The sequence below is a fragment of the Solanum lycopersicum genome, chromosome 5 (genome assembly GCF_036512215.1).
Source record: "Solanum lycopersicum chromosome 5, SLM_r2.1".
Classification (NCBI taxonomy): domain Eukaryota; kingdom Viridiplantae; phylum Streptophyta; class Magnoliopsida; order Solanales; family Solanaceae; genus Solanum; species Solanum lycopersicum.
Window position 1 is genome coordinate 10096084 of NC_090804.1, and position 26396 is coordinate 10122479.

The following is a 26396-nucleotide window of genomic DNA, read 5'->3' on the forward strand; positions in this document are numbered from 1 at the left end:
ATTGAAGCTTCGTGCATTTGGCACCAATCCATAAAGAACCAAGAAGCTCGCACGATTAGCACCATGATCTCCGTTATCTTTTTTTTCTTTGTAAGTTTAGAACGTTTATATAAATTGTTAGAAGGAAATCGCTTTGTCAAAAGTAATTTTGCTCTTTTGATTAAAAAAAATTGATATTCCTTATTGAAAATTTTAGCATTTTTATTATATGGAATTTTGATGACTCGTTGAGTTTAGAAGCTTCTTTCCTTGGATCAAACACAAGTGGTGTTTTACATGCTAGCAATCTTGAACTCCTTGTTATGAGTCTGTTGCTAATTCTTCAAAAGTTTGAGGTTTAATCCCTTGGAGGATATACACAAAGTCCAATGCATTCTTTAGATAAAATTTTAACTAAGTTTAAGAAAGTTGATCCTTATAATCTACGTACAACATATGGACGATTGATGTAATTTACTATATATCCATTCTCATTTTATTTTGTGTTTGTCAACTCCATCATGCTTATTGTACGATGGTGCTATAAAAATGATTTGGGAACTTATTTTTGAGTTGCCCCTAACTATCAATTGACTCATGTTTCAAGTCGATATACCAGTCGGATGCATATTTAATAACATTTTAGAAAAGTCACATTTTTTGAAAAGGAAAAAAGAACTGGAATATATTTGAACTTTGACCAAAATTGTTGTTACAATATCGAATTTTGGAAAAAATCTTTTACCCCAGTACTATTTAATACTCCTTCTGTTCTATTTACTTGTCCATATTTCCTTTTATATATGTCCCTATTTACTTGTCCATTTTTACAAAGCAAGAAAGTACAATATTTTTTTTCCTAATATGTCCTTATTTAATTCTAGAAAATTTCTAGTACTACTAAGTTGTAATGCATGCTTTTTGGAACCATAAAATACATTTATTATACTGGAGAGTTGTACTATAATGGTAAAAATGTAACTAACCTATGATAATCATTGGTGCCTTAATGTGTGTGTAACTTCTAAAATGGACAACTAAATAGGGACAGAGAGAGTAATATATTTTAGAGGTATATATTGTCCACGTGGACATAACAAATATTGCATAATTATAAATAGTAATATGTCTGTAATCATTTAAAATTTATTAAATATAAATTTATAAAATGATTCGGATTATATTGAATTCATAAATATATTAATCCAAATAAATATTGTGGATTGATATAATTGAGTTAAATATTTAAGTCCAATAAATATGGATTTAATTAAAGTCTAAATTAATTGATTTGGGCTACATTGGATGAACCCAATTTGTTAAACCCAATCTCATCTCATTTCTAGAGCCCATCTTGGCGCCACGTGTGCAGATGATGTGGCATGCCAAGTCAAATAAGAAAACCAATAGAATCATGACATGTGTCAAAGATGACAAGCCCGCTTCATAAAGCCCAAATGTCATGTCACTTCAATCTGATTGGCTGAAAGGAATCCTATTCCAATCGCAACTCCTCTATTCTAAAACTATAAATAGGGGTCCTCATAATTCAGAAAAGAGAGAGAAAATTCTAAACAAGAAGCTAGAGAAACTCTGTGGTACAAACGCCATTTAATTCTCTACAAAGCTACAAGTTTAAGAATTCAAGCATTGAAGTTCAAGAACGATCAAGATCAAGACCACCGAATTCAAGAACAAGCTCGAAGCCCTTGAGTTCAAATAAAAGTCGAGATCAAGATAAAGTTCAAGTTCAAGTTCATCATAGATTCAAGAACAAGCTTTAAAGCCCTTGAATTTATATTTGAAAAGGCGAATTCAGAGGAATTATAGAGATTATAACACTCGCATTTGAAATGATAAAATCGATTGTTGCTATAATTTTCCGTTCTTGATTATTATTTTCTCGACGTGAATTTTATTGTCTACAAATTCTGGCACGCCCAGTGGGACAATCTCTACCTCTCATCTCAACTTTTCAAACGTCAAAGAATATCAAGATGACTTCCATGAACAACAACTCTCGATCAACCTCCTCTAAGGTCGCTAGCTCCAAGTTCTCTACTGAAGTTGAAGACATCCTTGGAGTTACCTTTGGAAGTTTTGGAGTTGTTACGAGAAGCAAGGCTGCTACACTAGGGCAACAAACGCTTCAAGTGTCGTCTGCATCAACTCCTGTTTTTGGGTCTTCGACTCCAAAAGGATCAAGTTCCTCCACAAATTCTCTAGAAGGAGGAAGTAGTGTTGCTGAAAAGATCAAAAAGACATTGGCTCTACTTGAGCAATCTGGTTCCAAGAACTCTACCACAAGGGAGAACTGTGATTCAACTTGTGAATCATCTCCGCGTATATCGCGTAATGTGAGTCCACTGAAAATTAACTTACGCGATAATCCATGTTACTCGCCTGCATCTCCGATGATCATGCAAACGATGGTGACTGCTGCTTCCTCTCCTGAGGAACAACTCGCAAATCTGACAAAGTTGGTTGAAGGATTAACGAAGCATGTACAACACCAAGAATCTCGAATTGACAAGCTGATGGACAGGATAGAAGGACTTTTAGATGGAGATGCGAGCCATACACCTTGAAAGGGCATTGAAGTTCAAGAAATCGAAGATCCTGCTAAGAAAGCCCGTTGTTAAAGAGATGCCAGTTTCTTTTGAAGGAATGATCCCGCTCGATCGCTTGAAGGAGTTTATTGAAGGAACTATCAAAGATAAGTATGAAGTCTCCACCAAGTCTTCTCATATGTATGCTAAACCATACAATGCTAGGATTGATAACTTTAAAATGCCTGCTGGTTATCAACCTCCCAAATTTCAACAATTTGAGGGAAAAGGAAATCCAAAACAACATGTCGCGCACTTTGTGGAGACATGTAATAATGCTGGAACATATGGAGACTATCTTGTTAAACAGTTTGTTCGCTCTCTAAAAGGAAATGCCTTTGATTGGTACACGGATCTCGAACCTAACTCTATTGATAGTTGGGAGCAACTAGAACATGAGTTTCTCAATCGCTTCTATAGCACAAGGCGCACAGTGAGCATGGTAGAACTCATGAATACTCGCCAAAGGAAGGATGAACCGGTCATAGATTTCATAAATCGATGGAGGAACGCAGCCTTATTTGAAAGGACAGGCTTAGTGAAGCTTCTGCAATCGAAATGTGTATTCAAGGAATGCACTGGGAGCTTCTTTACATCTTGCAAGGAATAAAACCAAAATCTTTTGAGGATTTAGCTACTCGCGCTCATGATATGGAGTTGAGCATGACATCTGCCGGAAAAGATATGACTATTGTCCATGATCCTCGCAAAGGAAGGGACAAACAGGAACCCAAGAGGTGGAGCAAGTTTCTGCCCAGAAATGACAACAAAGAATCCATGAGTGTAAATGTGTCACCCGCAGAGTTCACTACGAATGAGGGCGTAAAACAAAATGTGAGAACGACTTTTCAAGCACGTTCAAATCAAAAGTCGACGCTAAGGGAGATGCAAGAAAAAAAGTATCCCTTCTTGGATTCTAACGTTTCTGAAATTTTTGATGAATTGCTTGAGTTAAAACTCATTGACTTGCCAGAGATGAAGCGACCCGATGAAGCTGGAAAAACTGATGACCCAAATTATTGCAAGTATCATAGACTTGTGAGTCATCCTCTTGAAAAATGTTTTGTCTTTAAGGATAGAGTGATGCGATTGGCTAACGAAAATAAAATTATCCTTGATGATGAGAAGGCTAGTTCTAACCATACCTCTATCACGTTTGGGTCACTGGATCCGGTCCAAATATATATCTCTGAAAAGCATGAAGAAGAGCCAGTAGACCAGGACGTTGACATAGACGATAATGAGGGTTGGATTCTTGTAACTAGGCGAAGACGCAACAATTCAAGTTTACGAAAAGAATTATCCGAGCAACCGGTTAGAGAAAAAATGGTGAAGAAATTAGAGAAGAAAAAATCAATCAAGCGCCCCAAAAGGGCAAAGGTTGAAGTGCATCACTACCAAAAACCTCAACGTCTTGTGACTGTAGAGGAATTCTTGCCAAGCTCGTTCGGTACAAAGTCTACTCAAGGCAATGTTGAGGCGTCATGTTTCAATATGGATAAAGGACAAACAATGAATGTGCCTCCTACTATAAAAGAAGGAACAACGAGTGAATCCTCACCAAAAGTGTCTCCTGGGGAAGAAGAAAAAGAAACAGGGGAAATCTCAGAAATGATGTCTCTTTCATCTTCTGAAAAATCTATTGAACTTTCTTCCCAAGAAGCACATGTCTGTGATACTAAAATCACATTTACGGATAACGATCTTCTATTTGGTGAAACACTACACAATCGTCCTTTGTATATGGTGGGTCATGTGCTAGAGAAGAAGATAAATAGAATCTTAATAGATGAAGGATCTGGAGTCAACATTTTGCCTATCCACACATTGAAGGAACTTGGCATCACGACTGGGGAACTTAGTGAAAGTCGTCTGTTGATACAAGGATTTAATCAAGGTGGGCAGAGGTCCATAGGCTCTATTAAATTAGAGATCCACATGGGATATTTGCGATCAAGCGCATGGATGCATGTGATTGACGCAAAGACATCATATAACATATTACTTGGAAAGCCTTGGGTACATGAGAATAGAATTGTCTCATCTTCTTATTATCAAATGTTTGAAATATCTTGAAGGTAGAATTGAAAGAAAGATAGTTGCAGATGATAATCCTTTCACCGAAGTGGAGACACACTTTGCTGATGCGAAATTCTATATGAGAAGTTATGTTGTTAAAGGGGTCAAATCCAATGACGTCAAATCAATCAAGATTGATAGTATCGTAAGTAAAAGAATTGATGCAGCTATCAATAAGGCAAAAATTGACACTAAAGACTCTTGTCCCATTCTTAATGAAGGGAAGATCCTGTCTTCAAAGAAGAAGCAGACTTCTAGGCTTTGTTATGTTCCAAAAGCGAAGAAAGAACAAGATCAACCATCTAACCTTGAAGAAAATGCATTAAGAGGGCTAACTCTTCCTATCAGACGGATTGATGCAATAAACCTGTCTTCTAAGTTGCCAGAAAAGTCAGTCGCTCAAGATCAAGTGCTAGATATGACTCTCCCTACAAAGCGCACAAGAGAAGGTTTTGATCCCAATGCTTACAAGTTATTTGTGAAGGCAGGATACAACCCCAGCGAGCCATCAGCACTAGGGAAACTCCCATCAGAAGATACAACTAGGAAAGCGCGTGAAGGCCTAGGTTATGGCCAACCGCCGCCAATTCGCATTTCCATAAGAAGGGCCAGTAATAATCATATAACTTTTGAAGATGACGTCACTGCTCCCAATAAAAGGCCTTCTGTCTTTGATCGACTTGGCGAAGCGACAACAAGAATTTCTGTGTTTGAGAGGTTAGGTCCTCTAAATAAGAATAACAAGAACCTGAGAAGTTATTTAAAAGTTACAACGCCTGCTTCACATTTGATTAGAAAAGATTTCAGAAGTTTGATTCCTTCTAGGATGAGGCGACGAGTGGAACTTATGGTTTCCTGTAAAGAGGAACTCAAGGCAAAGATTCATACTGTGGTTTACACCAAAGAGCTCGAGGAAGATGAAGAAAGTGTAGGTTCCTCAAATCATGTTACAATCCAAAATGAGTACGATTCTTTGCCTCAAAAGAAGATTGTGGAAGAGGTAGAAGATATTGTCTCGTGTTGTCATATATCGGTCAATGAAAATGATCCTGTGGAAGAGGAAGATGCTAAAGATGCTCCTCCAGAACTTGAAGAAGGAGTAAAGATCACAATAGATCCTTTGAAGGAAGTTAACCTTGGCACTGATGAAGATCCGAAGCCAACTTACTTGAGTGCGTTTCTAGAAATTGATGAAGAAGTCGCTTACATGAATATACTCAAAGAATATAGAGATATATTCGCTTGGAGTTACAAAGAAATGCCTGGATTGAATCGTAGAGTAGCGGTCCATCAATTGGCAGTCAAAAATGGTTCTCGTCCAGTTAAACAAGCTCAAAGACGTTTTAGACCAGACTTGATTCCATTGATAGAAAATGAAGTTAACAAACTCATTGAGGCAGGTTTTATTCGTGAGGTCAAATATCCTACATGGATTTCAAGGAAGAATGGTCAAATTCGAGTTTGTGTTGACTTTAGAGATCTCAATAATGCATGCCCTAAAGATGCGTTTCCTCTTCCCATTCCAGAGTTGATGATTGATGCCACCACTGGTTATGAGGCAATGTCGTTCATGGATGGTTCTTCTGGATATAATCAAATCCGCATGTCACCAAAAGATGAAGAACTCACTGCATTTCGCATGCCAAAAGGTATTTATTGCTACAAAGTGATGCCATTTGGTTTAAAGAATGCTGGCGCCACATATCAAAGGGCTATGCAAAATATCTTTGACGACTTGCTCCATAAAAATGTTGAATGTTATGTTGATGATTTGGTAGTAAAGTCGAGGAAGAGGGGTGATCATTTGAAAGACTTAAAGATGGTGTTTGAGTTACTCTGAAGATATCAACTAAGGATGAATCCATTGAAATGTGCCTTCGGAGTTACTTCCGGCAAGTTCCTTGGCTTTATTGTGAGACATCGAGGAATTGAAATTGATCAAGCCAAAGTCGATGCAATATCAAATATGCCTGAACCTCGAGATATTCATGAGTTAAAAAGTCTCCAAGGAAAGTTAGCCTACTTGAGAAGGTTCATCTCAAATCTAGCAGGGAGATGTCAACCATTCAGTCATCTCATGAAGAAAGGTGCTCCTTTTAATTGTGACCAAACATGTAGCGAAGCCTTTAAAAGTATCAAATTGTATCTAGCGAAACCTCCGGTTTTGGCAGCCCCTATACCTGGAAAACCATTGATACTCTACATTGCAGCACAAGAAAGGTCTGTAGGAGCCCTGTTAGCTCAAGAGAATAGTGAGGGCAAAGAAAATGCTCTTTATTACTTAAGTAGAACGATAACGCCAAATGAGCTAAATTATTCGCCAATTGAAAAGTTATGCTTGGCATTGGTCTTCTCAATTCAAAAGATGAAGCATTATTTTCAAGCTCATGTTGTCCGCCTTATTTCTAGAGCAAATCCAATCAAGTTTGTTATGTCAAAACCTGTCCTTAGTGACCGACTAGCAAGATGGTACCTCCAATTCCAACAATTTGAGATTGTGTACATCCCTCAAAAATTCGTGAAGGGACAAGCACTAGCGGATTTCTTAGCAGACCATCCTATACCAAATGATTGGGAGTTAACTGATGAGTTTCCTGATGAAGATTCGATGTTAATTGAAGTTCAACCTCCTTAGAAAATGTACTTTGACGGGGTTGCACATCGCGGCGGAGCTGGTGCTGGTGTGGTGTTCATCACTTCACAAGAAGAGATTCTACCATTCTCTTTTACTCTAAAACAATGTTGCTCCAATAATGTCGCTAAATATCAAGCACTGATACTTGGACTTGAAATGGCCGTTGACATGAAACAATTACATTTACAGGTCTTTGGTGACTCTTAATTGGTGATTAATCAACTCTTAGGAAGTTATGAGGTAAAAAAGCCTGAATTGCGACCTTATCATGATTATGCTCAAAAGTTGATAAGATGGCTTGGGGATGTAACCCTTCAACATGTGCGTCGAACAGATAATAAGAAAGCTGATGCATTGGCTACTCTAGCTTCAACGCTACCCTTCCTGATCAAACGCAAGTAACTGTCTGTCAAAAATGGATAGTACCACCGTCAAATGAGGAAGAATATATTGAAAATAAGCTTGATCATATCGTCGCCATTGTTGAAGCTGCGAAGGAAGATTGGAGACAACCCATCATTGACTACCTATGTTATGGGATACTTCCAGAAAATCCAAGAAGAAGAACTGACATACGTCGTCGTGCACCTCATTTCCTTTACTATAAGGATACATTATATAGAAGATCATTTGAGGGTATGTTATTACGATGTTTGGGAGAGGAAGAAGCGATCAAGCTCTACAAGAAGCACACGCAGGAGTATGTGGATCACATCAATCTGGACCAAAACTTCATTTTCAAATAAAGAGGATGGGGTATTACTGGCCAACCATGGTGAAAGATTGCTTATATTATGCTAGAAAATGTGATGCTTGTCAATTTCATGCGAATTTCATTCATCATCCACCCGAAGTATTGCACCTAACCATCGCATCTTGGCCATTTGATGCTTGGGGACTGGATATTGTAGGACCATTACCAAAGTCTTCTGGTGTACACTTGTACATCTTGGCTGCAACTGATTACTTTTCAAAATGGGCTGAAGCTGTCGCTCTTAAAGAGGTGAAGAAAGAGAATGTTGCAAATTTTATCCGAGTAAATATTATCTATCGCTTTGGCATCCCTCGCTATATAATAACAGACAATGGCAAACCATTCGATAACAAGTTAATGAACAAGATTTGTGATCTTTTTGACTTTAAGCAGCGTAAATCTTCTATGTACCATGTTGCCACTAATGGTCTTGCTGAAGCATTCAATAAGACTCTATGCAACCTGCTCAAGAAAGTTGTCTCCAAATCCAAACGGGATTGGCATGAAAGAATGGAAGAAGCTTTGTGGGCATATAGGACAACATATCGCACACCAACTCAAGCAACACCATATTCACTTGCTTTTGGAGTTGAAGCAGTCCTGCCACTCGAGCGTCAAATACCCTCCTTAAGACTTGCTATTCAAGAAGGGCTCACTGAGGAAGAAAATGCTCGATTGCGTCTTGCTGAGTTAGAAGCACTTGATGAAAAGAGGTTACAAGCCCAACAAAACCTTGAATGTTATCAAGCTCGTCTATCTCGTGCTTTTAATAAGAAGGTTCGCTTGAGGTGCTTTCAAGTTGGAGATCAAGTTCTCGCGGTAAGAAGACCCATCATTACTTCGCACAAGTCTGGGGGCAAATTTACCTCAAAGTGGGATGGACCATATGTTGTACAAGAAGCATATTCAAATGGTGCTTACAAGCTTGTTGATGTTGATGGCTTAAGGATCGTAACTATTAATGCCAAATTTCTAAAGAGATACTATCCTTGAAGGAAGATAATGCTCCTTAAGGTACGAGCCTAAACTGCATGTCACTCCTGGTCCGCAAGAGTATAAATTGTGTACGGCACAACCACAAAAAAAAAGAATAATCACTCAAATCCCCAGAACTACGTTGTGACTTGATCCTCTTTATTGAGGTACATAGGCGCTTAGAACCATATTCTAAGTTCAGTTGCATGAGTGTCAAAAAAAAATGTTCCCACTTGATCTATTGCATGAAATTCAAAGCGATATATATTTTATTTTTATCTTTTGTCTCATTAAACTTAAGACTTGCACGAAGTATTGATGGGACTATGGAAGGGGCAAACCCTTATAAAATTTGAATATCTTATTAGTACGGTGGAAGTCTTTAAATTAGATCAAGTATGCAAATTGGAGTCTTTATATTCTTCGAGTTTATTATTTGAAGTATCCAAATTCTCTAACTATACAGGTTGAAGTATTCAAATACTTTAAGTATGAAGGTAAGACTTCAAGTATATAAGTAGAAGCCTCCAAATGCGTATGTAATTGAATTTCATGCCTAATGGTGCGCGAGGTTTGTCCCTTTGCACCTTAAGCTAGCTTTGTTGTGGATTATCCCTCAATAGATCTTTGAATTCCTATGTTTTAAGGTGGACAAACCTGTCCCTTTGCACCTTAAGCTAGAGTTCCGACAGATTTATCTTTAAAAGGATCTTTAAATTTCCATGCCTTAAAGTGGACAATATTTGTCCCTTTTCACCTTAAACTGGTCTTTTCACGGGTTTATCCTGTCTCAAGTTGGTTAAGCATTCAGGACCTTGTAACACCTTGAGTTTATCTTCAAGGCAGGAGAGCTACACGGTATCTTATTAAAGCTTCAAGTTGGTTAAACATTCGGAACCTTGTAACACCTTGAGATTATTTTCAAGGGGGGAGCATTACACGGTATCCTATTAAGCTTCAAGTTGGTCAAGCTTATCCTTCAACGAATCTTTAAATTTCTATGCCTTAAGGTGGACAAACTTGTCCCTTTGCACCTTAAGCTAGAGTTCCGACGGATTTATCTATAAAAGGATCTTTAAATTTCCATGCCTTAAGGTGGACAATATTTGTCCCTTTGCACCTTAAACTGGTCTTTTCACGGGTTTATCCTGTCTCAAGTTGGTTAAACATTCGGAACCTTGTAACACCTTGAGATTATTTTCAAGGGGGGAGCATTACACGGTATCCTATTAAGCTTCAAGTTGGTCAAGCTTATCCTTCAGCGAATCTTTAAATTTCTATGCCTTAAGGTGGACAAACTTGTCCCTTTGCACCTTAAGCTAGAGTTCCGACGGATTTATCTTTAAAAGGATCTTTAAATTTCCATGCCTTAAGGTGGACAATATTTGTCCCTTTGCACCTTAAACTGGTCTTTTCACGGGTTTATCCTGTCTCAAGTTGGTTAAGCATTCAGGACCTTGTAACACCTTGAGTTTATCTTCGAGGCAGGAGCGTTACACGGTATCTTATTAAAGCTTCAAGTTGGTTAAACATTCGAAACCTTGTAACACCTTGAGATTATTTCAAGGGGGGAGCATTACACGGTATCCTATTAAGCTTCAAGTTGGTCAAGCTTATCCTTCAACGAATCTTTAAATTTATATGTCTTAAGGTGGACAAACTTGTCCCTTTGCACCTTAAGCTAGAGTTCCGACGGATTTATCTTTAAAAGGATCTTTAAATTTCCATGCCTTAAGGTGGACAATATTTGTCCCTTTGCACCTTAAACTGGTCTTTTCACGGGTTTATCTTGTCTCAAGTTGGTTAAGCATTCAGGACCTTGTAACACCTTGAGGTTATCTTCAAGGCGGGAGCGTTACATGGTATCCTATTAAAGCTTCAAGTTGGTCAAGCGTTCGGGACCTTGTAACACCTTGAGGTTATCTTCAAGGCGGGAGCGTTACACGGTATTTTAGTAAAGGTTCATGGTTAAGCATTCGGGACCTTGTAACACCTTGAGATTATCTTCAAGGCGGGAGCATTACACGGTTTTCTAGTAAAGCTTCATGGTCAAACATTCAGGACCTTGTAACACCTTGAGGTTATCTTCAAGGCGGGAGCGTTTCATGGTATCCTATTAAAACTTCAAGTTGGTTAAAGCATTCGGGATCATGTAACACCTTGAGGTTATCTTCAAGGCGGGAGCGTTACATGGTATTTTAGTAAAGATTCATGGTTAAGCATTCGGGACCTTGTAACACCTTGAGGTTATCTTCAAGGCGGGAGCGTTACACGATATTCTAGTAAAAGCTTCAAGTTGGTTAAGCATTCGGGACCTTGTAAAACTTTGAGGTTATTTTCAAGGCGGGAGCATTACACGGTATTCTAGTAAAGCATCAAGTTGGTTAAGCATTCGGGGCCATGGAACACCTTGAGAGTTTTATTTATTTATTTTGTTAAGGCATGGACGTTAAGCACATTTTTATGTGATAAATCCTTCGGTTATGTAGCCTCCACAATATATAAAATTCCTTTTGCTGATCTACAAAAAAAGAAGAAGAAAAAAAAGGAAAATACAAGTGAAGGAGAAATTGTTACCTGTTAAGATGTTTGTGACTCGAAAGGTATTAAATCTTGAATCTTGGATGTGTTGTAAACCTTTATGTCCAGATTAGAAATCACCAAGTAGATTGTGATTTCGCTGTTCCAACGTCAAGACACGAGATTTTTAGTAAGTCACACAAATCTGAAAATTTTTAGCATGGCAGAATTTAGAGCTAACTTCAAAAAATCATCTAGAAAGATTCTGAAGGTGTTAAATTTTGAGTTTTGGATATGTTAAAGATCGAAAAGTCTAGTTTCTGAAAAATCAAACGTTTCATGATTTTGATTTTTCTACAATGAGATATCAATTTTCTACGATGAACATGTCAGACTGTAAAAAAGTGACGAATTTTTAGCATGACAGAATCTAGAGCTAACTTCAAAAAATCATCTAGAAAGATTCTGAAAATATTAAATTTTTAATTTTGGATATGTTATATATCAAAAATTCTAGTTTCTGAAAAATCAAACGGTTCATGATTTTGATTTTTCTACAATAAGATATGAATTTTCTACGACGAACATGTCAGGCTGTAAAAAAAGTGACGAATGTTTAGCATGACAGAATCTAGAGCTAACTTCAAAAAATCATCTAAAAAGATTCTGATGGTATTAAATTTTGATTTTCGGGTATGTTGTATATCTAAAAGTCTAATTTCTGAAAAATTAAACGGTTCATGATTTCGATTTTTCTACAATGAGATATGAATTTTCTACGACGAACATGTCAGGCTGTAAAAAAAGTGACGAATTTTTAGCATGACAGAATCTAGAGCTAACTTCAAAAAATCATTAAAAAAGATTCTGAAGGTATTAAATTTTGAATTTCGGGTATGTTGGAGATCTAAAAGTCTAGTTTTTGAAAAATCAAATGGTTCATGATTTCGATTTTTCTACAATGATATATGATTTTTCTACGACAGACATGTCAAGCTGTAAAAAAAAGTGACGCAAAATAAATAAAAAAAGAAGGAAAATTACCTTGAGTATGCTCTTTTCGTCGTAGGCTCAAAATCTGTAATTGAAGATAAAAATATGGAGACAATGTATCTATTTATAGATGTCATGTGGTGGGATAGAATCTTTCTCCTAGTCCAATTACAATTTCTTTTTAGCTTGGACAATAAAACATAATACGAATATGAAATTGAGTAGGATTACAATTCCTAGTTCGATTACAATTTCTTTTTGGCTTGGGCAATAAAACACAATATGAATATGAAATTGAGTAGGATTACAATTCCTAGTTCAATTACAATTTCTTTTTGGCTTGGGCAATAAAACAAATATATGAATATGAAATTAAGTAGGATTACAATTGTTAATTCAATTATAATTCATTTTTAACTAAGGTGAAATTAGTAACCAGTTAATGCTTCAAGCCTAGTCTCTAAAAGATAAAATATCTCGACAAGATTTGAAGCAGGGGGCATTTGTAATCATTTAAAATTTATTAAATATAAATTTATAAAATAATTCGGATTATATTGAATTCATAAATATATTAATCCAAATAAATATTGTGGATTGATATAATTGAGTTAAATATTTAAGTCCAATAAATATGGATTTAATTAAAGTCTAAATTAATTGATTTGGGCTACATTGGATGAACCCAATTTGTTAAACCCAATCTCATCTCATTTCTAGAGCCCATCTTGGCGCCACGTGTGCAGATGATGTGGCATGCCAAGTCAAATAAGAAAACCAATAGAATCATGACATGTGTCAAAGATGACAAGCCCGCTTCATAAAGCCCAAATGTCATGTCACTTCAATCTGATTGGCTGAAAGGAATCCTATTCCAATCGCAACTCCTCTATTCTAAAACTATAAATAGGGGTCCTCATAATTCAGAAAAGAGAGAGAAAATTCTAAACAAGAAGCTAGAGAAACTCTGTGGTACAAACGCCATTTAATTCTCTACAAAGCTACAAGTTTAAGAATTCAAGCATTGAAGTTTAAGAACGATCAAGATCAAGACCACCGAATTTAAAAACAAGCTCGAAGCCCTTGAGTTCAAATAAAAGTCAAGATCAAGATAAAGTTCAAGTTCATCATAGATTCAAGAACAAGCTTTAAAGCCCTTGAATTTATATTTGAAAAGGCGAATTCAGAGGAATTATAGAGATTGTAACACTCGCATTTGAAATAATAAAATCGATTGTTGTTATAATTTTCCGTTCTTGATTATTATTTTCTCGACGCGAATTTTATTGTCTACAGTGTCCACGTGAGCACATATATAACTTTAAAAATACACTATTAAATATTTCAGAAGGTAAAAAAATACACTATTTAATAGTTCGGGAGTAAAAGGTCCTCCATAAAGTTTGATATCGTAAGAGCAATTTTGGCTAAAGTTAAAGTATTTTTTAAACCATTTTCTCTTTTGAAAATGTCACAATTTTTCAAAAATTCAGCATCATTCAATGTGAAAATATGTGTTTTTTTATCGTAAATAAATATATAAATTGATTAGATTGAATGTTTTAGTTGAAGGTATTATACTAATTTAACGTTTAAGTTAAGGGAGTATTTTTAGTTGGGGCTACTGTACTAGTTTAATCGAGTCAGGAAATTCGTGCTTTTAAAATAGGATAAAAAATTGTAAATTAATTAAGTTAGCGACTTCATGCTTTTCGAATAAATATAAAAAATATTAATAGATAGATAGCTCACAGAAACATAACTATTCAATTATATATTAAATTCAAAATATTTTATTTGATATATTTGAATAACCAAATTAAGAAAATCAGACCAAAATAAATTTATTTCAATTGGAACTGAATTTTCTTTTTCCTAAAAAATACAAAATGAAACCGAAAAATGAAGTGCATATCCTTAGTTTTGTGAGATAAGGATTCAAAGTCATTACAAACAAAGAAAATAATGGATACGTGTAACGTCATCTTCATCGTAGACACTTTTTAAAAAAAATAAATATGACGGTGAACGAAAATAAATACGTCCTTACATTTTTATTAAGTTTAGATATTTTTAATATTTTTTTCGATTTTTATAAAATGTTTCATGCTCTTATAGATTTGAGATTACTTGTTATTTCATGTGGTAAATCGATGATGTATCTAAGTTTAGTTAATCAAATAGAAAGATGTCTTTAAGAGTGTCAATAATTTGAAAACAAAATTAACAATTCATTCCAAATTTAGGAGTATTTCTCGCGACTTTAAATTGTTATAGAAAATTATATTTTGCCTTTTGTTTAGTTGAAAAACAACTTTGTACCTAATTTAATTCTATCTTCTTCTTTTACTCAAAATTAAAATTTTGTTCTTTAAATTGCCACAAACATGGTTAGGTATGCCTATATATATCATCAATGACATTGCACCTTATTATTTGTGTGCATTTAAAAGAGAATTACAAGTCAAAACTTTGTAATAATGTTGATAATAATAATAAATAATAAGAGAAACTTTTAAATTAGGAGCACTTATTACTACTATTATTATTATTAAGTATATAACCGTCTATATAGATAGTAAAAGTCTTTGTCCTAATACTTCATTTTTTTCCGCATTTGAAATTCAACTAACTAAATTCATATCTAACATCTTAAATACATTTTATGAGCAGAGCTAGAAGATTGAATACAAAAAAATTATTTGTTAAAATCAATGTACAATGCAATATGGTAAATAAAAAAAGTAATAAGAAGTCAAGAATATTTTTAAATTTAAATCAAATTAGTAATTTCATTCTAATATAACATATTAAAATATGACAAATGATCGGGAACTCTAAAAAGGGGACATGATAATCTTAATAAAAAGTCTAGAAAAGGGTTGAAACTCGAAAGCACCTCTAAATTTACTTATTAATTTAAAAGTATGCTTCTCTCGTATTATAAAATTATCAATATATTTAAATTTCTTAACCAAGTAAAATATATTTTTAAAATTTTTATTAGTTTGAGAATAAAATTAAGAATAATGTACAAGTATCTTTACGCTTATGTCCGAAATCTTAGAGACTCGTTTATACTGTACTAGGGTTCTATTATCTCTGAACTTATTTTATAAATAATTTTCTATCCTTTTTCGGCCTACATGACACTATCTTGTGGGTCTAATACTGATTGACTTTTTTTTTTGTTTAAACTATTGTCATCAAAAATAGATAAAAGTTTTATTTACAAAATAAGTTTAGTAATAATAGAACTTTGATATAATATAAATCTTTAAAATTTCGAACATGAATTGAATGCATTTTCCCTAAAATTAATAATAAGGTTGGAGTTTAGGATGGTGTGGTGTGAAAAGAGGTTGCATGTGAAAAAGAATATAAAATTGTTTTGATTGAAAGTGAGTGAAGTAGACTTGTAAACTTCCAAATCCTCCTTGGCATCTTCTTCATCTTCAAGTTTGTCACAGATCTTTAGCTTTGGGTTTACCTTTTTTCCATTAAAGTTTTCATCTTTACTCTCACTACAAACATACCCACAAAGCTTAAAGTAGCTGACAAGATCTAAAGATTTCATTTTGAGCTGTCTACTGGTAACACACTTTATCCTTTTGCCTTCTGATTTTGTTCTTTGAATTGTTACATCCTATTGAATTTGCTTTTGTTTTTGTGTGTTCTCTTTTGTTGATTGAAAGGTTAGCAGAATGAATGAATAGGAAGTACTAAAAAATTGCATTTTTTATCTGTTCTGTGGTTTTAGGAAAGTAGCTGATTTGGGAGTTCTGAAACAGATTGTGTTGTATTTCTTGACTTTGAAGTAAGTTTTTTTTGGTGTTACTTCACTTTCGAATTGATTAAATCTATCCACCAACACCCTTTTGGATTTAAGTTAAAGCAATGGTTCTTGGTCTGAGGTTAAAGCACAAAAAGGGTGCTTCTGTTCAGGTGGAGTATGTTATTCAGGTAGATGAGATTAAGCCTTGGCCTCCATCACAGTCCCTTAAGTCTGTTCAATCTGTATTGCTTCAATGGGAAAATGATGGTCAGAACTCTGGTTCTGTTGTGTCTACTGTTGGGGATGGTACCATTGAATTCAAGGACTCTTTTACCCTTTCGTTAACTTTGTGTCGCGAAAAGAAGGCACATGACAAGTTCCAGAAGAATTTTTTGGACTTCTATTTATATGAGCTTCGTAAGGATAAGACGACGAGAGGACAACTCTTGGGGACATCAGTAATAAATCTTGCAGATTTTGGACTGATTGAGGAGGTTGTGTCTATTTACACTCCAGTCAGCTGCAAGAAGAGTTCTAAGAGCTCTGAGCAACCAGCTCTGTTTGTTAGCATACATCCTACTGAGAGGGGTAGCTCAAGTTCATCACAAATTGGTGTATCCAGAGAAGGGGATGGACAAGAATCCGTTGCAGATTCAGTGAATGGAAGAAATGAGGATGATGATGAGATTGCATCTTTCACTGATGATGATGAATCGTCACATTCATCGCAAAATGTTGCTGAGGCTGCAAGGTTTTCACCATCTCAGCAAGGAAAGGTATTTGTAACATTTATATTCTTGTTTGTTATTCTGAATCCGAGAGCTTGCTTAACTAGTCATTGTCAAGAAATGCTTTGGGTTATCTCTTCTAATTTAATAGACTTCTTTTATTTAACCAGCTCCAATAATTATTATTCGTGCTCAGTCATTGGAAATGAGAATCAAATCTTAGGCTATTATGTCAAACTGTCAAAAGTAGTCCAAACCATTATACTTATCCATTTTGGTTTAATTCTTGCTGTTGAAAATATTCCTTTCAATTCGAGTTTGAAACAGGTGTCAATTCACTTTTGGTGGCGGTTAGGAGATAATGTTCGCTCTTCTATTTCCTTGACTCACGGATGACTGATTTAGCAGGATCCTGAATTTCACCTTTCATATTGACAAAGAAGTGTTTTGCTATATGCGGAAGTCTGTAGGGAAGTTGTTTGTCTACTAGTTACTCCCCTGTGATGATAAACTGTATGGTAACATATGGAGGCGTTCTATGTTACTGTCAAATGTTTTGTAGGTTGTATGGTGTGTTTCCCTATTTCTGCCTATCTGTCATGGGAAGTTGACACTAATTTTATACCATGATTTTATTTAGGTTGCACATGAATTCATAACTGATAACGTGCTGAGGGACAATCCAGAACGTGATATACTTTTGGGAATGGACTCTGCAGCAATGCTCATGGATTCTACAAGTAGAAGTTCTAGAAATGTGGCTCCAGGGTTGTCAAGTAGTATATCTTTAAACAGAGAAAATTATGTGAGTAACACCACTTCTTTGTCTAAATTTTCTGAAAGAAGTATGACATCAATACAGAAGAAGTCTGCTTCCCAAGTAGCAGGATCCTCTTCCTCATTACAAAGTTATGGAAATAAAAACGTGAAGGCAAGCACCTCTGTGACAGCCCTCGAGCAGCAAAGTCTGATGTATGATGTTCAAGAAGATAATGCTGACAAGAAAGGTCTCCCCAAAGACGGTATCAAACTCTCTGCAGAAAATGGACGTGTTCATAGATTTGCATCCAACACAAGCTATCTCGATGAATCGAATGAGGATAACACTGACCCTGCCGATTCATATAGCGATCGCTGTCAAGACTTCCGAGATAAACCAAAGGGCCACACGGGAAGTACAATACTCAAAGATTTACATGTTGATATGGTGAACGGAAAAGGGATGGAGCTTCTAGAGATTGATCAGGATGAAGGGAGTTTAAAAGAGATTCCTCATTTTTCAGAAGTCAAATCAGGTAGGAAACACAGTTTTTTGAAAGGTGATACTCTTAATTCGAATAAGGTACTTGGATTGCAGGGATCAAGCATCACCAATGGTAAATCAAAGCATGCTAACAGAAGTGGACTTCCTGGTAACAGCCAGAATCTAGAGAAGTCTGCAAAACAGCATGTTTCGGAAGATGCTCGGTCTAATGGTAAAGGTAATAAACCAATGAATGGATCTCCTGACAGGAAAAATGAAGGGAAGTCTAGAATAGAGACACTTGAGGAAGAACTAAGGGAAGCGGCAGTTGTCGAGGTTAGCCTTTATTCGGTAGTGGCTGAGCATGGCAGTTCTGCACACAAGGTCCATGCTCCTGCTCGGCGCCTTTCTCGATTTTATGTTCATGCTTGCAGAGCAAAATCCCGAGCTAAACAGGCAGGTGCTGCAAGAGCTGCTGTCTCAGGTTTAGTTTTGGTTTCAAAAGCTTGCGGAAATGATGTTCCGAGGTAAGTCATCTTTAAATACGTTAAGGAACTTGGTGCAAGCCTAAATTTTGGCGTTGTAAATCATATTCTTTATTCCATTGTATTAGCCTGAACACTACTTTTATCATCAATAGTAGTTTCGCATCCATAGGATAAAGGGTGGGGTCACTTTTAATAGAGTTTCGAACCGTGTACCAGTAGCCTCTGGAAAAGATTCTAGTTTTCCATTGAAGTAGTGGCTTAGAATAGAAGAAGCTAGCAGTAATGTAAGTCAATGAAATGGAGAAAGTTTTGATTGCTCAACAAAAAATCCATGGTATGGGTGACATATGTTTTTCTTTCTTATACGAGTAGCTTCTGATGAGGTTAATTCCAAATTTGGCTCATAGGACCTGACCACTGTTTCTTTAGGAATTTTGGAGAAAAAATAATTCTAGAAGCCAAGACTTGATAGTCAACATTCAGCTGTCTCATCATCCACAGATATAATTATCAGTATTTTATATCTATTTCATGCCTCTTAGAAGTTAAGAAGGTAACATTTGTGATGTATTGGTCTTTCCTGCAATCATGTGAGTCGAAATTCAGGTGTCTCATCATCCTATTACACTGTTTATACTTAGAAATATTAGTTATTTTTGCTATGGAAATAAAGATAGTATCATTAATGAGTTCCAACGGGCATAGATGAATTAAACTGATTACCCTTTCTGTTCCACAGAAGATTTCAGCCGTCTGTTTCTTGATTTACAGGTTAACTTTTTGGTTGTCGAATTCAGTCATGTTGAGAGCAATTGTTAGCCAGGCTGCGGGAGGAAGGAGAGAAGATGATAGACCATATGCGGAGAGCAATATGGGCAAAACTAGTTTAAATGGAAGATCCTTGAAAAAAGGGAATGAGGTTTCTTTCAATAAAGGTGTCAACGATAGTCTAACAGAAGAACTCAGTGACTGGGAAGATATTGAAACCTTTATGCTTGCACTGGAACAAGTTGAAGCTTGGATTTTCTCCCGCATTGTGGAATCTGTGTGGTGGCAGGTTGATCTTTAAATCTGATTCTGCTGCTTTCTCTCTTGTTCCTTGACTCAACGAAACATATTTCATTTTTTACATCACTGCTGTGACTTATTTTGTTTTTATGGCATGCAGACTTTGACTCCACACATGCAAAATACAGCTGCAAACTCGGGCGGCAGATCAATGAGCTCAAGTGTTAAGAAAACCTATGGACGCAGGTCTAGTTTAGGGGATCAAGAGCAAGGTAATTTCTCCATTGAGCTCTGGAAGAAGGCTTTCAAAGATGCCTGTGAAAGGCTTTGCCCAGTTAGGGCAGGAGGACATGAGTGTGGCTGCTTGCCATTGCCGGCTAGATTGGTAAGTTGACTGCACATTCATATCCTTGTTCAACAGAATCAATTGTGTACCTCCTGGAAGAGCTTATTTGAACGTATACTAGAAACTGGCATGAGTTAGTATTCCACTGCATTGTTTCTTGTAACAATATCATTTTTCCTGTGTATGAAAACATGCACTCTGGTGTTATTAATGTTAGTACAGAATTTCTGTTTCTGCAGCTAAATGAGAAGTTATACTTTCTGTTGCTAGGACTACTTAGTCTCTACATGTGCATCATGACACCTGAACAACCTTGCGTATCTGCTTTTTCAATTTTACTGATTGAATTTAGTGGATTTAGGTGTCAAGTTCCTTGTTTATGGCTTATAACAGGTAATGGAACAGTTGGTGAGTAGATTGGATGTGGCTATGTTCAATGCAATCCTCCGTGAATCAGCTGAAGAAATGCCAACAGATCCAGTATCAGATCCCATTTTTGATTCTAAGGTCCTCCCAATCCCTGCAGGGAAATCAAGCTTTGGCGCTGGTGCTCAACTAAAAAATGCTGTGAGTAGTCAAGCTCCAGTGGTTTATAGCTTAGTCGGTGATGCATTACTGATATAATCGACATATCATTCTTCTTACCCAATATGGGAGTTCAGAGTTTGAAAGACGAATCTGCCTGTACTTCAAAATTAGTGAAAGGTCTTCTACAGATTGATACTCCTTCTAGATGCCATCTTCCAAGATGATACAACTCTTAAAGTCATTCTTCTTACCCAATATAGAAGTTCTTCAGAGTAGGAAACATCTGCCTGCACGTAAAATGAACCAATTTCTATAAATCTATGTTAGACTCTTAGTTCAGCTAGACCGGGTAAACAAGATTCTTAGAGATCTTTTTGATTGGGAAAGAAGGTTCTCTGAAGATTATTACATTTTCTTGGCTACACTGGAAGACGAAGTAAATCAGTTGAGCATTCCTAATATGCATCAGCTTCAGATAAAGGATGGGTTAAAATAAGAATGTCTTCCATTCCATAAATTAAATGTTGTGGACTTGCAATAAATAAATAAAGTAAATAGCGGTGGAGGCATGTATACACCTCTTGTATACTGCCAGGATTCTTAATAAAAGCTAGTAGATATAGATTATCAGCCTAATGTACTAATGATTTTGCATAGTATATTAGAATGTGACTTATTTGTTGTTGGCAGATTGGGGACTGGTCTAGATGGCTATCTACTCTCTTTGGAATTGAGGAAAATGATGCCTCAGGTGATAATGAAGACAAGGCACCAGGTCCCGCCAAGCCTTTCCGTCTGCTCAATGCTCTAAGTGATCTAATGATGCTTCCCTTTGAAATGCTCGCCGATCCTCAAACTAGGAAAGAGGTGAGTCTGTTGGCATTACGTCGTTCGATGCATTTCATCATGCTGTATGCTAAATTTCTTCTTATTGTGCTGTTTCAAGGTTTGTCCTATACTTGGTCCTACTTTGATCAGTAGGGTGCTCAGTGGTTTTGTTCCAGATGAATTCTGTCCAACCCCTGTTCCCCCGGAGGTCCTTAGGGCACTGGATTCTGAGGTTGGTAGTCTGTTCAAATTTGTTTAATTACTGTTTCTTTGAAATTTTGGAGTTCGAGTTTGCCAGCTTAGTTTCTGAGTTTCCAAATAGTGTTTGTTTGAACTTAAATCTTGAAAAACATTAGATTTCCAAATCTTGAAAGTTTTGCTGTTCTGAACATTTGAAAAACTGAGTTGGAAATTTTCGAAAACTCGACTTTTTCTTTCAAGATTTAAGCTCAAACAAATACTTCAAGCTATGCAAATTCAAAAACATCAAACAAACACTTCAAGCTATGCAAACTCAAAAACATCAAACAAACGGCACCTTGACAGTATGCTTCATGCAATTTCATTGATGTGGTTGAGACTTTTCAAACTTCCATTTCATTAAAAGATCAGTTTTGTCATGAATGCGTCATTTCTTAATTTAGGATGCTGAGGATACTCCTGAAGAATCTATCTCGACTGTCCCGTTCACTGCATCACCCACTACATATTTACCTCCTTCAGTAAGGTCCATTAAAACCTTTCTGGGAGAGACTGGAAACCAATCCTTTCAAAGAAGCAGTTCATCAGTACTTAAGAAATCATACACCAGTGATGATGAGCTTGATGAATTGGACTCGCCCTTGAGTTCAATCGTAGCTGATAGATTCCGGGGTTCTCCTAATCTAGCAAAGATCAACTTGATCGCCAAGGGGAGGGGTGATCGGAAAGTTGTTAGATATCAGCTGCTCCGACAAGTGTGGAGAGCTGAAGAACAGTAAAGAACGAACCACGGTGATGTAAATATGTAAAGCGAGGTCCAAAGTTTTGTTGATTTTCTTTCTTTAGTTGCATAATGCACATATATATATATATGAACTTCAAGACTATTTCGACATGAAATTTAATGGTCGGGGTCTCATATTTTCCAATAAAATATACTTGTGGTTTCACAAGACTAGGGGGCACATTGATTCAATTCCTAGCAAGTTTTGTCTTGCCAAACTATGACCCAGAGTGCCTTTTGAATTGTCAATTGGGTAGGGTGACACACTATAACAAAAATAACTTTTAGCGTCAATAAATAGATACATTAATAAATAGTGTTAAAGTCTTTATTGATATTAGTTAAGTGTCATTAGATTCAATGTCTCTAAAGCCTTTAGGGACACACACAGAATGTTAATTGCCGTTAAAATACATATTTAGCAGCAATTGCTAATTAATTGTCGCTAAAGCTCATTTTTGATATAGTGATTGGGCTAGTGATTGTTATCATTTATCAAGCCAAGCAGATGAACTTAAACTTAGGGTGTTCTTGGTATGAAAGAAAATATTTTCCCCTAGAATAAGTGAGTTTTTAACTTGTTTTCGGGGGTTAGATTAGTAAGAAGAAAATGTATTGCCCAACAACATTTTTAGATATTATTGGGAAAATACTAGAACACTAGATTTGAAAATAACTATAATAGGGAGTACGGTCTCGGGTCTAGAGTTCAGTCAAATTGGGAGTAGGGTTTTGGGTCAGGTTCAAAACTTGGATTGGGAGTCAAGTAGTTGAGTGTCAGGTTGGAGGTTAAGAGTCGGGGTCGAAAGTCGGGTCTTGGGTTTGGATTCGGTTCAAGAATCAGGTCCTAACTTCGACCCCAATGTCTAACCCAAATCAAGACTCCGACCCATGACCTTGACCCTTAATTTGGTTCGGATCCAACCTTGACCCAACAGTATCGGGAGTAGGGGTTTGGTGGTGAGGTTGAAAGAGTTGTGGAAAATATTCTTATCTTATATAGGGAAGTTATTTTTTACGAGTGTTTAGAAAGCCACCAAACAATTAAAATTGATGTATTTATTATTAATCACGATGTCATGTTTATATGTTATAATGTAATTACTGTGCATTCATAATTTTACTATTTGGTTGCACAAATGTAATTACATACTAAGATTAGTACTAACATATCAAGTGTAATTTTACAATTGGAATTTGAAAAGGGTAGAGTATGTATAGACCTTACCACTGTCTCATAGAGGTAAAAATTGTTTTTGGAAGACTTCTAGCTCAATGCAGAAAATTCATGTACAAAAAAGAAAAAAAACAGTGAAGCGATTTAATAGAAGCAGTGGAAAGTCTACAAGAAAGAAAATAGATAAACAACAAAATAATATGATATTCAAAATTTTAAAAAAATACATATGATGATAGATAGAGGTGTACAAATCGAATCAAATCGCCAAATCGAGTCAAATAAAAAAAAATCCGACTAATAGTTTGGTTTGACATGATTCGGTATTGGAAAAAATCTGACATATTAGGTTTGGTTTGGTTTAACTAGAAAGAGTCAACCCGATAACAAACCAACCGGACAATATATTATAATTTTTAAAATTTATTTCATACATAAAGTATTTACTTTGATATAATTTCTAATATTTCTTATATTTTTTCATAATTTTTATCTTTTAACATATTATTTCAAGTTTTTGAAACTTAGGACACGTTTGACCATACGATATGAAATCATGAGATGAAGTTGAAATTTTGTATGGACATGTAATTTCAACTTTTTATGTTATATGTTTTCTCATAATAAAAAGCTCACAAGTTGTAAAACTATTAAAATTGTCTCCATTCCTTATACAATCTTCACAAATAAGCACCAAGTTTAAAAAGTCACATTATACACCATCACAAAGATATTTCTAAAGAATACAATATTTTTCTATCGAACTTTAATTCAATAAAAAAAAATTTAACATAATTTGAGGTGTTAGTATTTAATATAATCTTTTTACATAGTATGATCAATCTTTTCACGTTGAACTTGTATTTCTCGTTGATATGACTAAAAAAACGAATCAATATTGATATTTTGAGATTTATTGGTCAATTTGGTTGGTAAATATATTTGATAAAAAATAATGAAATTTGATGAATATAAATGGTAAAATAGAAATTGATTTGAAGTAATAATAAATTCTAAGTTAGTGAGAATAATCATTATATGAGATATAAATGTTTCAAAAAGTAATGATATTAATTATAAATTTTATTTGCAAAAAGGATGTCAAAAAGAATGACATCCTTTCCTTTTTAGTCTGTTTAAAAAAGAATGAATCATTTCTTTTTTTGGTAACATTTTAATTTCAACTTTTCACGTGGTACCCACAAGACTAAATGACAGTTTTGTACATTTCACATAACTTTAATTCAAGACCATAAGATTCAAAAGTGTTTTTTATTTTCTTAAATTTCGTGTCAAGTCAAACCATGTCATTCTTTTTGAAAAGGAGTGAGTAATTTGTTAGTAAATATAAATGTGGGGTTATTTTTATAAAATATAAACTTTTGAGTCAATTTTTGTATGTGAAAAATCTCAAATTATGATTTGAAATTCCCAAATCATAAATTTTTAGATAATTTTTGTCGAACTTCAGGTCTTTTAGATACTAAGCCAAATCATTTGTGTTGAACTTTAAATAATAAACTAAATCAAACCATTAAAACTCAGGTTCTTCAACCTCGAGTTCTTTTTTTGAGTTTTTCAAATTTTTGGGGGATGTTCTTTTTTAAGTAATCATATAAAACTATAATTAATTCGTGCTCCAAGTATTTCTTTCGTCCTACCAAAATATAACTATCTAAACTGTTCTTTTCCAAAATAACACAAAATATGAAATGGGCGATGAGACTAAAATGTGCAACAAAAAATAATAATAAATCATAAAATTAAATATTGCAAATTAATAGATTATAATGAAAATGATTATAATTTAAAAGTACTAAATCAGGCTAAAGTATGACTAATAAGTATTAATTACTTGATTAAACAATAAAGAAAAATTAAATTAGGTTATGTATTGTAAATGTCTAAAGTCAAAATAAATGTATTACTAAAAAATAAATGTTGGATATTATTGTCATTCTTAGTGTTGAATGAATTATTTTTGTGTTACTATTAATATTGATTAGATTTTGATTTGAGCTTTACTAGAGTTACTAATATCCATGGACTATAACATTTATTGAATCGTTCAAAATTGTTGAAATAATATGCTAAAAGATAAAAATTATGAAAAAATATATAAAAAAAAATATGTAGAAATTATCTCAAAGTAAATACTTTTATCTATAAATTAATTTTAAACAATATATATATATATATATATATATATATATATATATATATATATATATATATATATATATATATATATATATATATATATATATATATATATATATATATATATATATATATATATATATATATATAATGTTGTGTTATTTTGGCCGGAAATTGATTTTGTTAAGTTAAAATCGAATCTAGTTAATTCATACTTAACTTATTTTAGATCACAAGTTTCAAAAAGACTTTTTTAAAAAAAAAATTTATATCAAAATTAAATTGTATCACATAAATTAAAACAGAGTGAGTAACTAAGGGGTAAAATATTTTATATCGTTATCCTTGATTAAAATATAATATCAAGACAGAATAAAAGTCAGCAAATAATGTCCATGAAATTTTATTTTTGAATAATTCCCACTTTCCCCCCTTTTTTTTACATATTTAACAAGACCCTTCCCAAGAATTGCTTCACAACCTTTGTCCATTTACAACTCTAACCTTATCATTCTCTAATTGTTAAACAAGCTTTTGGACCAAGTCATTCACATGCCTCAATCAACAATATTTCCAAAAGCTTCAC

At 34.8% G+C, this 26396-nt stretch overlaps 1 protein-coding gene across 2 annotated transcripts; it reads left to right on the top strand.

Annotated features, from left to right (window-relative positions):
* The first annotated feature begins 16307 nt into the window (after positions 1-16307).
* Positions 16308-22642, top strand: LOC101265024 (uncharacterized). 2 transcript variants are annotated; one of them, XM_004239150.5, is made up of 8 exons: positions 16308-17095; positions 17688-18817; positions 19550-19835; positions 19947-20171; positions 20526-20699; positions 21351-21527; positions 21607-21720; positions 22133-22642. In XM_004239150.5, exons 1-8 carry the CDS (start codon positions 16442-16444, stop codon positions 22466-22468), a joined length of 3096 nt encoding a protein of 1031 aa, XP_004239198.1. In that variant the 5' UTR covers positions 16308-16441; the 3' UTR covers positions 22469-22642. The 2 variants fall into 2 exon arrangements, with proteins under 2 accessions (XP_004239198.1, XP_025886910.1); XM_026031125.2 differs by lacking the exon at positions 20526-20699.
* The last annotated feature ends 3754 nt before the right edge of the window (positions 22643-26396 follow it).